Here is a 12,059-nt window from a genome sequence, read left to right on the forward strand (position 1 = left end):
GCCTAGGGATGTTTTCTGACCAATGAAATGATCTAGATGGCAGTTAGCGGGGTCCGCCGTTTTGCCTTCAAGGCCCTTTACAATCATCATCGAGTCTAGAAAGTGTGGTTCACCAGAGGATCTTTTACTGATGCCTCAGTAATAACACAGTTGAACTCATAAAATATCAGCACTTTGTTTAAAAGACTTCGGAAATATCAAGTACAGTGGCAACGACAAAAACATTCAGAGTACTGATGCTAACTATCACTGGGCGTTTATGTCAATATTCATCAATTTATTCTGGTGGATGTCGATCCAGGATGTCTTTTTGCTCTCTCATACAAGTAAAAGCATCATACAAAATCTCATAGCGCCGCCATCTTATCCATATATACGGCGATTTCAAAGAGATACAATTTCCCAAAAATAAAACAAATACCCAGTGGAACCAATATCATGACACAATCTGGTAACTCCGAGATAACCAGCTCTCAGCGCAATAGAACCCAGAAAAAGAAACCAAAGACAGTGCAGTCAGTATCCGGTCATCGTACATAAAAGAATTAAGAATATGGGGTATCGGTCTGGTTTCCGTTTTTTGTGTCTTTGTACACCCACTCCAGGGCGACAAGACATCAGCAGTTGAAGGCAAATGATGATAAAGACAAAGCAATATCGCTTTCATGCGTTGGGCTTGGCCTCGTCTGCTGTATCAGAAGATGAGGCTCGGACCTCGTTCCGTAGTCCTGAAAACCCATCAGTGGAATGCTGAGCTGAGAGCTCCATCTCCAACCGAGGACCCCGGCTCTGGCTCCGAGTCCGCTGCCTTCGTCGAACTGGTCTATGCTGTTGGAGTTGCTGCTCGACAGGAGACGCAACACGGGAAGGACAATGCTCTCGGCGAAGGCGGGCATGGAGAAGTCGACGTCTTGTGGGGGATGGCACTCTTCTAGGTGAGGATGGTCGAGATGCGTAGCTCAGAGCTGGGGAAGCAGCACGACGGCGAGAGCGGCCTCGCAAGTTGCTGGACTCGTCTGTTGGAGCAGCTCGGAATGAGCGGACGCTTCCTCGGGTCATGCTTCGTTCTCTCTTACGGCCTCGTAGGACATCGTGGTCGGCATTAGGGGAAACGATAGCTGGCGGCTCAGCGTAGGCTGTAGAGCCGGGTGCGACTCGAGCAGTCATGTTGTGCTTTCTTTGCCGTGGTAAGTGATGGGAGTTGGAGTTGGGTGGTTGTGAAACCGCAGATAAGTCAAGGCAAGATAAGGTAGATAAGTAGTCAAGTTATATGCAGAAGATAAACAGAAAGGAGAATATCAAGGTAGCAACGACGGTATCGAGTCAACAAGCCAACTTTGTGGTGTTTGGGGTCACTTGAGCAACGACTGAGTGGTCAAATGCGAGGAGACGTGGCAGGGATGGGCATATAAGTCAAGGTCAGTTTTTTGTTTTTGCCTGGACAGTTGATCAAGAAGATGAGGGAGGTAGAGGGCCTCACTCGGGATTTATAAATAGTTAGGGATTACCAAGGAGAAAAAGGATGCAAAAGGGGGACAAACACCTCGGGAATGGGAGTGTAGTTCCAAGGGATTGAAACCTTGAAGGTCCAAGGGATGGACCCGATGGAGGGTTAGACTCAGTTAGAGGGTGTAGCGTAGCGTACCTAGAGGCTACTGTATGTAGGTAGGTAGCTAGACGCTAGGGAGTGTTAGTGAAGTGTGGGGTGCGGCATTGACATCCGGAGATGGCCCCCGTTGTTTGACATGGAACTTGCAGGCAAAAATGGAAAATGGACTTGGGGATGCGTCTCATCTCATGGTTTGTCCGCTCAATCATCTGATGGAATGGTCACTTTTTTTTTTTTTTTTTTTTTTTTTTTTTTTTTTTTTTACACTCGCTTACGAACAACGACCCCTGAAACGCTGTATATTGTTTTGTTTTTTTTTGTTTTGTTTTGTTTGTTTGTTTATCTGCTGCTGCTGCTGTCTAATGCTTGTCACGTAGGTATGCAAAGCAATGACAATACTGTATCATAATACTTCATGCTATAACTAGGTAACACTCACTCACTACCTTTACTTCATACAGTATGATGATGCTACAGCTGAACAGACGTAGTTATGTACTGATAAGCTGATGGTGTTACAGACATGATCGGCCTCACGTTGGTGCTGAACTCTGTTGCTTAGCCTCACATCGCAGGATCGAATCTTGAAAAGCAGCATCTTGTTGGCACCATGAGGCGTCAAGGTGTCTTCCATTGCTTTCCCCGCGCGGAGCAGGCCGTTGGACAGACTGCTACGCTGCCTTGCCTTTGCTGTGTAACAATCTATCCCTAGATGTACTGGTCAGTCCGGTATGACTGGACTGGACTGGAATGGCTTGGCCCTCCCTCCAAGTCAATTCGTCAATAGAAGCCATACGCAACTGGTATGGAAGGGCTTCACTCCCAACCCCAGACGCAGGCAGAAGCAGAAGCTTGAAGCTAGACGATCATAACCGAACTAGAGCTGACGAAACATGACGATGCATATCATGACGTACATGCCGACGTATCGGCTCTGATGTTATCTGTGCCTGTATCATGTCTAGAAGCTGATTGCCAGGTAACAATTACAGCCGAATCAGCAACTTGGTCGTCAAATATCGCATGCAACTCGTGAGATAATGGCCTGCAATTGCCTTTTTGTAACCGTCATTATCAGCAGTTTAGCCATGTGTTTTCCAAGGTTGGCGTGCTTGTAAACCCTCCATCACAAGTTGCACGCGATCAAAGGAGTTTTGTTAGCGCCCAGGCACTCCAATGCTACCAACCAACTCAACTCAACCCAAGCCAACGCAGCCCAGCCCAGCCCATTCTCGTTAGTTCTAGGTACAGTACGAATGTACTGTCTTTCTTTTTACTATAGTAGGTAGATTGCCGGCTTCGCCTCCAAGTGGTGGCGTTGTCGAAGATTCCTTGCGTCAATCATTTCAGTTCGTAGATATTCTATAAAAAAAACATCCGTCAAACGAAAACCCCCCAAGAACCTTGGCTTGTTCCGAGCAAGGAGTGATGCAGATATGTGAGGTCACACTAGGGCCGAGACTATTCTACTGCTGATGCTGTACAACGCTCTTTGGTTGTGGGAAGTTTAAAGCAGGAAGGGCAAAGTAAATTCCGTTTCTGCTGTCACGGGAAACGGGGTGGGCTTTGTTAGGAGTACACACTCTGTGGTAACTTAGACTCTCGGGTTGATGCTCCGGCAATACTATAAACTCTACTAGTACTTCGTTGTTAGTTAGGCCAGATAACTCCGTACGCCGTGGTCTAATATTATTCGGCGGACTCAAATGTCCGTGAGGCCGTCCTCCGTATTACCATCCGGACACTTCGGCCCCCAATATTTGTTATTGGCACTTGAAGAGATAAATAAAGAAAGGAGGCGAGCATGAAGAGATCCAATGCAAAGAAAATAACAACTTCCGCATTTGTTAGTAAGAAGACATGTTAAGTTCATGCCCCGTTCCTCAACCAAAAAGATCATCATCACTAAAAGCCAGCCTATCGATCTCGACTCCCTTACGGGCCTTGGTTAGGTACGGCATCCGCTCAGGGGTCAGTATCCACCAATCACTTCCGGCTTTACTGGCTGTGGAGGCTGCTACTGTCAACTCGAGTTTAGCCTTTGGCTGGTTTTGAGCCTGTCACAAGCTTTGGATGAATGAATGATGAGCTCTCGTCATGTCCACAACCTGGAACCTCAAACATTGGATCTAGGCACACATCGTCATTCTGTAACCAGCTTCGTTTTGGTTGTCACTGCCAACAAGAAGCCCCAAGGACCTACAGGTACTTGTTGCTGATTCGACTCCTTTCTCTTCCTGATACTGCTCTTTTTTTTCACATTCTCTTCCCTACTTCCTTCTTGGTGAACTATATTACTCCTTTTTCTCGAATAACAACAGTAACATCCATTTATAATCTTATCCCTCCACCCCCTTTCAACTTAAATCAACACGCGTCACGATCGAGTAACCGACCGAATTCTCCGTCAACGAACCCTACTCCTAAGACTTCGACCTCTACCTAGGGAATGGCCTTGTAAACATTCTAATCCCGCCCCAGTCACTCTCTCCATCTCCATCTTCATCCGCCTTATTCCCATCCGTCAACGCCAACATGCCTCGATCACGGCCCGCAACAACAGGCTATGAACGCCTCGCACAGGCCGACGACATCAGCGACGACTCAGATGAGGATCCCCTCTCCCAATCCTACGCATCTCTACAGCCAGCGGCTGCTCCACGATATGCCCCCGTAACTCAACCGCGCCATCGTTCTGGCATGGCCAGTCCCAAATCATTTGCCTCGTCATCGCAACCCAAATTTCGCCATCGTTCAGGAAGCAGCGCCGGTGTTGACCTCAAGGCCATCAATGCTCGTCTGGAGCGATGGGCAGACGAGATCGCTTCGCGCTTCAAGCGCAAGGGGAAGAATCAGCAAGGCGAAGAGGAGCGCCTCGAAATTCACTATTCTGTCTTCCAACCTCCCGAGGGCGTTCGACCGGTGACCGCTGAGAGTATTGCGGCACCGCAGGAAGGCGTCATGACCAGAGCAGAGTTTGAAACTATCGTGGAAAGCGTCCGGAGTGCTATTCGGCAAGAAATCCACCCGAGTATGATTTCTCAAGGCAGTTCTGGTAGTTACTTTGCCCGAAATCCCGATGGCAAGATTGTCGGTGTCTTTAAACCCAAGGACGAGGAGCCGTACGCCGCAGGAAACCCCAAATGGAACAAATGGATTCACAGAAACTTGTTCCCTTGCTGCTTTGGAAGAGCCTGGTATGTCATCATCGTGAAGGCTTGCCCTGTCATTGCTAATGTTTCTCAGTCTTATTCCTAATCTCTCGTATGTCAGCGAAGCAGCTGCCTACGTGCTCGATTGCCAACTACGAACACATCTCGTTCCATACACAGACGTTGTATGGCTTGCTTCCAAATCCTTCCATTATCCATTCTGGGATCGCCGTAAGTTCCATCGCAAGAAGAAGCCTCTCCCCGCGAAGCCCGGCAGCTTCCAGGTCTTCCTCAAGGGTTTCAAGGATGCCAACGTGTTCCTTCGTGAACATCCTTGGCCGGATCAATACTGGTCAGGATTCCGTACAAACGATGGTCAGAGTAAGAAGAAGAGGAGATGGACAGAGAGCTGCCGGCCATCGGGAAACGCCTCGCCAAATGATGGATACAATAGCGATGACGAAGAAGCTGCCCAAGCCACGAATCTTTTGGGTCCTGATAACTTCATATGGACCGACAACTTGAAAGAATCTCTGCGAGAAGAGCTTGAGAAGCTGGTCATTCTTGACTACATCATGCGAAATACAGATCGTGGTTTGGACAATTGGATGATCAAGGTTGATTGGGAGACAGGCAAGGCCTCGATAGCATCAGACCCCATCCAAATGAATATGGAACCAGTCGCTGAGGAAGAGGGCCCTCGACCTGTTGACCTTTCACAACAAGGGCCTCGTGCTACAAGAGCGTCATATCCTTATAAGACACAGAGACCTATGAGCGCCTCAAGCCGACAGCCAGCAGGAAACGAGCCAGCAATTACCATCGGAGCTATTGACAACTCACTTTCATGGCCCTGGAAACACCCCGATGCTTGGAGAAGGTAAGTACATATATCAACGCTGTGAGGTATGCTAATCTGTGTTGTCAGTTTCCCCTTTGGCTGGCTTTTCCTCCCTGTTGATCTCATCGGAAGGCCATTTTCTCAAAAGACAAGGGATCACTTTTTACCGCTGTTGACTTCCACATCATGGTGGACGCAAACGATTCTTGCTCTCAAGAGGGTGTTCCAGATGGATGTTGATTTCCAGGAACGCATGTTTGCTAAGCAAGTCGCCGTAATGAAGGGTCAGGCCTGGAACGTCGTTGAGACACTCAAGACTCCTGATCATGGCCCTCTTGAACTGACCCGCCGAGCGAGAGTTTGCGTCTGGGATGATCTAGTTGACGTGCCTGTTGCTGTTCCTATGCGTAATACGTCCTCGGAAGTCCGCCGCAACCCCCACGTCCGCCAATCCATGGATGAGGCCGACATTGCTAGTTCGGCCCCGACCAGTAATCCTCCAATCGAGGACCTTCTCGGTCTGGCCAGTGCACCCGCCGATATGCCTCATCCAGGTAGATTTGAGCTCTCATCTCCGACAGGCGAGACTGCTCAGTCACCAGATGAGATGCCCCCAAGCGAACCTAGCCTCCTGGCACCAGCGGGGCAGCAACAAAACGGTGGAGACATAGCCAATCGTCCCACGGTCCAGGCAGCTGGGTTTAGGAACAGCTACCAGGGTCCCGTTCGTGCACTCAACATGTATGAGCCAGCACGCCAGCAGGCACCGCGACAGCAACGAAGATATTCATTTGCCAACGCGGCTGCCCGTCGTAACAGCAACACTATCGCACAGCAGTATTATGGCGACAATGAGAACTACACCGACGACCTAGAAGGTGACCTAGGATATGCTGCAGCCGAGGGGCAGATGGGCAACCAACGCAAGGTCATTGTTGAGCGGCTCGAAGCCGTCAAGAGTAGGAATCCCGTCTTTACCTGCTGGTAGCGGCCTCAACCTTGGCCGCAGCATTTTGTTTGCTTTTGATTTGAACTGCTGTCTGTCCTCAAAGACTGCAGGCATTGGATACACTATCTCTGCCAAGATCTCAGCAGTCACGTCACCTCGCAGTGTGGCCTTCACAGTACGACATTCCGTGAGGTTGCATCCCTCATTAAGGCCACCTTAATCTTAGGAATCCAGGGGTAACCTATTGCATCTGCAGTTCCTCTCTTGGCCAATATGCAGCTTGTTCGAATATTTGTTGAGCGTTACTGCTTCGGGGTTTATGTGCATAATGCTGGTCACCGGGGGGTTTCTTACAGAGACACAATGGTCCTTTTGGAACACTTGTCTCACTGCAAGCCAGGGTACCATTGCTACGAAAAGAGAAAACAGGCCACCCAGGTTCGCAAGCAAGCCACAGAATCCAATCTGACTTGCATGAGGAGAACTCGAAAACCAACGAGGATGTGTGCAAGCGGAGCGGGGTCGGGAGCTGACATGTCATTGCTGTACAGTATAGTTCAAGGCTGTGGTACGGAATTTGCTGTGCTTATCCTGGTGCAGTTTTTGGTGGTGTCTTGGGAGTTTTGGGCTACTTAAGCCGCACGGGTTATGATGATAAAATTTAGATGTCGTTATGATAGCCCACCGCAAGATAGAAGGATATAGATATAGGCTATAGCCCAGTCATTTTTTGGACATCGTGCTGTAGCAACCATGACTTGGTTCATAGATACTGTTGAGATATTGGGCCTCCCATAATGCCGTACATACTGAGCTATCTGTGCTGAGAAATAAAAACCGGACAGTGTGGTAAATCACGGATTAGCGGAATAGCGCCCGTATAACCACGCCAACCAATTTCCCGGGTTTCTGGTCAGAACCCGAGAGTCTGGGTCGGTAAACCATGGCTTGAGCATGGTTCCCCTGTCTTTGTAGTATCAGCCGTAGCGCATAAGCGTTTTATTATCGGTTAGTTGGCAATAGTAGTGATTCAGACAAAATGCTACCAGAGCTGAGTTCTGTTTGCTCTGCAATCGTGCATATCGGTGTCCTGCGCAAACTACTACGTCCTGTATTGGAACAAGCCGCGGCTAAGTTTATCCGAGTGATGGAGCTATCCACGTAGTCAGAAAGGTAACAGTCAGTTGGCGATCCTCCTTTGGCGTGCAGCCTGGCAGCCTTTTGGACTCGGCGTTTTATTATGTGTATCCCCCCACAAACTCCATGATGGCGGCCCGTAGCGGCTGTTGAAAGCTTGCGTGTGGGTAAGGTAGCCACTGGATCCTCCGAAGCTGTGTGACAGTTAGAACGTTCCAACTTGCGAGGTGTCACTTGCGACATGCTCAGAATATGCTATTGATGCCACACAGCTTTGAAGGTCTTGGACGGAGCCAAGAACGCCATTTTGGCAAGATTTTCAATTTGCTGTCGCCTTCCTTTCCGAAGCACCCAACGTGATCTCTGGTGCAGTCATGGGACAGGCGGATCGTTACTTGCAAGTTATCGCAACCTCGCAAACCGTGGACACTTCCTATTCGTTGGTAGGGTTTCTCGTCGTCTCCGTATCCACAAGACCCTTTATGAGACTTAAATCATTGTGAGCCTATGGCCGGATCAAGTAAGTTCTCCCAGGTTACCCCTGTTAATATAAGATGCAGCAATAGGGACCATTGATTGTCATCATCAAGCTCCTCTCTCTGCGTGCCATGAGCTGACAGAGAGCTTTGGCTCGTCACCACCTGCAGCGTTACAACCTGCAACGGCCCGTCAATGTGTACGTCGACACTAGTGGAGGTACGACGTTGGGCGAGTAGCATTCTTTCGTCCCAGTTTTCGTTAAGAGGTCCTTTCAGAATTCGATGGTCGTATGATGTCGATCGAGAAGCCCAGAAAGTGAATTAGCCGAAGGGGGGTAGCAAATGCACGCCAGCCGCGAAAACCCATCCAATGTAACTTAGCGGCCCATCACCAGCATATATGCGGCCATGAGACCTCCCTTTTACACACCTCTGCCACTAGGAATCTTCTGAACACAGGCTTTGCATAAAACACTGCTGGATACACGAGGCGGTGAAGAGATGAATCGGTCTGAGAGATATCGCTGTTTGGCTTTAAAAGACCCCGGTGCTGTTGGGGTGGACCATGGCCAGTATCGTTGAGACCCATCGAGGGAAAGGGTGCCTTTTGGTGATAGGGAAGTGCTCTGACGGGGCTCCTTAGTCGCCTGCGTCACAATCCTGGCGCAACCAGATTCTCGTTGGCAAGAAGGTGCCAGGGCCTGATAGTGAGGGTGATTCGCCTGACTCGCTAATACATATCATCAACGAACCCCCCAGTCAAGCAAGTATTATCGGCCACCATGGTCATATGCGAGCTCCGAAGATACCAAGTTGTATAAGAGGACAGCAATTTTGGTGACCCGTATCCCGAAGGCTGTCCCAGGTCCATGCCATCGGTATTGACATGGATTGTCATTGGACTTGCCCCAGGGAACTTTCATTGTGAAACCATGATCTTACTTTGTTCACCAAAAACGCTGTTACACATGTGACAAACCGCGTATCCGCTTTGTCTAGCTGATGATCACTACCGACGTTGGGGTAGGACAGCCTCACTATCGACGTCAAACGGTTCGTAGTCATTGGGCGCCACCTTCCATGGCAGGCACATAGTCTCAAGCCATCCACGGAGTCTGCACAAGTCCCGACAACCGGGTGCCTGAGCGTGATGGTGGGAAGGATTCCATCCAACACAAAATGGATGTATTGGTTGGTTCTGACGGGGTAAGACGAGAATGAGACCCTCCGCCAGACGCTGCACCTGTACGGAGCAGAATCGACTGCAAATATGTCTAATAACATGCCGCAAGCCAATCTCTCCACTTCGAGTGGAACCTGTCTCGTCGAACGAAGCATGGGGCCATGGATGGGAAAAGGTTGCTAATGAGGCAATCAAGGGCATCCAGACTAACGATTTCCATTTGGCCCGTCGATGGCTACATTGGTGTCCAACGTGTTAGTGAGAGTGTCAAGAATTTGTGAATCTCAAGTTCAGAATCTTTCGAGCTCCCTGTTTAGCATTCATCAATGGCCAAAAGAGCCAGCCTCTAACCTATACCAAGGTGTTGATGCCTTGCCTGAATCTCAGCGTCATCTTACCATATTCCATAGGATACTGCGGTTGTGAAATAGCCCCTGGTGATATGTTCGCTGTTATTCTTCCGTACCAGGGCCAATATGAGTTGAACGACAAAGCTCTGGGGTGTCAAGATCGGCATTGGACCTTTAGGAAGCAGTCCTTTGCCGGCCCGTGTCTCGGCTCTCTGCCAGATCATCTCCGCATTCTTCGAGAAGCCCTGTTGCGCGTTTGAATGGTACGCAAAGCCGCTAGATGCAAAAGCCACCATAGTCAGGTTACGTCTTTGCACTCTGCATCCTAGCACCAGGGTGGCTCTTATACGTTAGGCTAGGGTCGCGCTTTTGGGTACCACATGTCTTCCCTAGGAATTGTTTAAATCCTTTTTGGAAAAGGCAGCTCTGCTTGTCCTAGCTATTGTCGTCCGAGCAAGCTTGCATCATACTTGTAGTATTGAGAGGTATTTCGTGTCCGAAAATTCAACCATAGAGAAAATGGATGCAGAGTAAGACTACCAAAGTTTCTTGATATGGAAGTTTCGCTAAGCCCCCATGCAAAGGGATGGAACCGTGCCCTTGGACGAGACGTTCACCGAGACAATCGAGCACTATGGGCGCTCTTATCAACATTACTCCCTCACGAATGGGACATATTTTGCACCCATCGATGAGGTAAGTTGATCATCTCTATCCAGTAGCGAAGTGGTTGACAGAAGGTAACAAAAGTCACTGAACTAGGACGAAATCTCGCGCCTCGAGGTGATGCACGGAGTTCTCAGCAGGCTCTTTGATGGGAGGCTCATATTCCCCCCTATCAGGTCGCCACGACGGATACTCGATTGCGGTTGTGGTCCAGGAGATTGGGCCATCGAAGTTGCCACACAATATCCTGACGCCGAAGTGAGTCCCCTACACCATTGGAAGTCTTCCCTTCGAGGGGCAATGTTTGTAGGCCATCCGAGTCAGGCGAATTCGATACGCCGCGTTCCATCATGTAGCTTGAGCTGTCTTGATTTTATATGCTCTCGTGGCCCCATCCTCAAATCTTGGGGGGTGTTTTTGGACATAGCCATGATCAATGGGGCCCGACTGACTCGATTCTTAAACCCTCAAGATAAGGATCTGGGATGAGATATTTTGTGGCTAAGTCTTTTGCACAGGTCCTTGGCATAGATGTCAGCCCGCACATGATACCAGAAAACCCTCCCGACAATATGGAGCTCCAGGTTGACGACCTTAACGGGAGGTGAGTAGCCGCAAGAAAGTCTTGTGATCGAAGCTAACCTGGGTTCGGGATAGGTTTACGTTTCGATCCAACCACTTTGACGTTGTCCATAGCCAAATGGTCGCCGGGGGCATCCATGCGAATCGCTGGCGAAGCTATATTCGAGACATTTTCCGTGTATTGAAGCCAGGCGGGTGGTGTCAGATGGTCGAGATATACTTCAACGCTCAATCTGACAATGGTACACTAAGTAGAGGTAATTTCCCCAGTCTCCTGAACACGGAAACTTCTGTATTTTAACAATTTTGCCGAGTAGACCACGCCCTGTCGCAATGGTCCAGACAATACTTGGAAAGCCAGCAGCCATACAAAGATCCTCGGGCACCACTTCAATTGGCCAGCTGGATGAGAAGTGCAGGGTTCACGGAAGTCGAGTCGAGACTCTTGACGTTGCCAATGTGCGGCTGGTCGAGTGGTATGTTGCTTTGATGCCAGAGTGTACGTGTTGAGGCTGATGGCGGTGCAGTCCCCCGAGATTATGATATAGGCCGATCCAATACCGATAACGTGAACGAGCTATTGTATTCGCTAGCATTATACCCGTTTACGCAGTTTCTTGGGTATGTCGGTTGCAATCTGCCCGAGTAACGTGTGGCTGAGCCTTGTACAGGATGACTTTCAGTGATTTCCAACTCTTGATAGCTCAAGCGAGGAGCGAAGCCAGCAACCCAGCATTCAAGGTACGTTTTCATGGTTCTCGACTCCAAAAGGGGCGAATCCTGATATGATTCGATTTTTAACGATTTGTAGGCCTACTTTCCAGTGTAAGTTTCTCTCGGCTATCCCACGGTTTTTGTTATTCTGACGGATGGCATCGCAGTTATGTTTGCATTGGTAGAAAGCCACGACGGTAAGAGCCATAAAGTCTCAATTCGAGCCATTGGGGCATTCCTTGGTCAATCGCGAGTTATTGTGCGGCGGAGGATTATGATAGTCAAGTTTTACGGCGTTCCAAAGGCATCTGTGCTGCGTTTGAGCGCCCACAATGGGATGGAAGGATAGTAAATGGTATGTGTAAAGGGGAGATGGCACAGGATGCCATTACTCGAT

General features: G+C 49.2%; 5 protein-coding genes across 7 annotated transcripts; 2 read left to right on the forward strand and 3 right to left on the reverse strand.

Annotated features, from left to right (window-relative positions):
* Positions 1-167: 167 nt before the first annotated feature.
* FVEG_06161 (hypothetical protein) lies at positions 168-1,647 on the reverse strand. The gene has a single exon (XM_018894444.1). The coding sequence runs from the start codon at positions 1,165-1,167 to the stop codon at positions 664-666; it is 504 nt and encodes a 167-aa protein (XP_018751528.1). The 5' UTR covers positions 1,168-1,647; the 3' UTR covers positions 168-663.
* A 1,181-nt stretch (positions 1,648-2,828) lies between these two features.
* Positions 2,829-7,453, forward strand: FVEG_06162 (hypothetical protein). The gene is made up of 3 exons (XM_018894445.1): positions 2,829-4,806; positions 4,856-5,641; positions 5,690-7,453. The coding sequence occupies exons 1-3, from the start codon at positions 4,145-4,147 to the stop codon at positions 6,588-6,590; spliced, it is 2,349 nt and encodes a 782-aa protein (XP_018751529.1). The 5' UTR covers positions 2,829-4,144; the 3' UTR covers positions 6,591-7,453.
* A 729-nt stretch (positions 7,454-8,182) lies between these two features.
* FVEG_06163 (hypothetical protein) lies at positions 8,183-8,598 on the reverse strand (the record flags this gene model as incomplete). Its single annotated transcript, XM_018894446.1, has 1 exon — positions 8,183-8,598. The coding sequence occupies exon 1, from the start codon at positions 8,405-8,407 to the stop codon at positions 8,183-8,185; it is 225 nt and encodes a 74-aa protein (XP_018751530.1). The 5' UTR covers positions 8,408-8,598.
* Positions 8,599-9,061: 463 nt separating this feature from the next.
* FVEG_06164 (hypothetical protein) lies at positions 9,062-9,505 on the reverse strand (the record flags this gene model as incomplete). The annotated part of the gene is made up of 1 exon (XM_018894447.1): positions 9,062-9,505. One exon carries the CDS (start codon positions 9,503-9,505, stop codon positions 9,062-9,064), a length of 444 nt encoding a protein of 147 aa, XP_018751531.1.
* Positions 9,506-9,731: 226 nt separating this feature from the next.
* Positions 9,732-11,863, forward strand: FVEG_06165 (hypothetical protein; the record flags this gene model as incomplete). 3 transcript variants are annotated; one of them, XM_018894448.1, is made up of 10 exons in its annotated part: positions 9,732-10,230; positions 10,285-10,396; positions 10,463-10,624; positions 10,885-10,970; positions 11,024-11,205; positions 11,266-11,424; positions 11,476-11,569; positions 11,620-11,689; positions 11,760-11,773; positions 11,830-11,863. In XM_018894448.1, the coding sequence occupies exons 1-10, from the start codon at positions 10,220-10,222 to the stop codon at positions 11,861-11,863; spliced, it is 924 nt and encodes a 307-aa protein (XP_018751532.1). In that variant the 5' UTR covers positions 9,732-10,219. The 3 variants fall into 3 exon arrangements, with proteins under 3 accessions (XP_018751532.1, XP_018751533.1, XP_018751534.1); XM_018894449.1 differs by lacking the exon at positions 9,732-10,230 and having other exon boundaries at positions 10,245-10,396; XM_018894450.1 differs by lacking the exons at positions 9,732-10,230; positions 10,285-10,396; positions 10,463-10,624 and having other exon boundaries at positions 10,815-10,970.
* Positions 11,864-12,059: the final 196 nt, after the last annotated feature.

The sequence above is a fragment of the Fusarium verticillioides genome, chromosome 2, assembly GCF_000149555.1.
Source record: "Fusarium verticillioides 7600 chromosome 2, whole genome shotgun sequence".
NCBI lineage: Eukaryota > Fungi > Ascomycota > Sordariomycetes > Hypocreales > Nectriaceae > Fusarium > Fusarium verticillioides.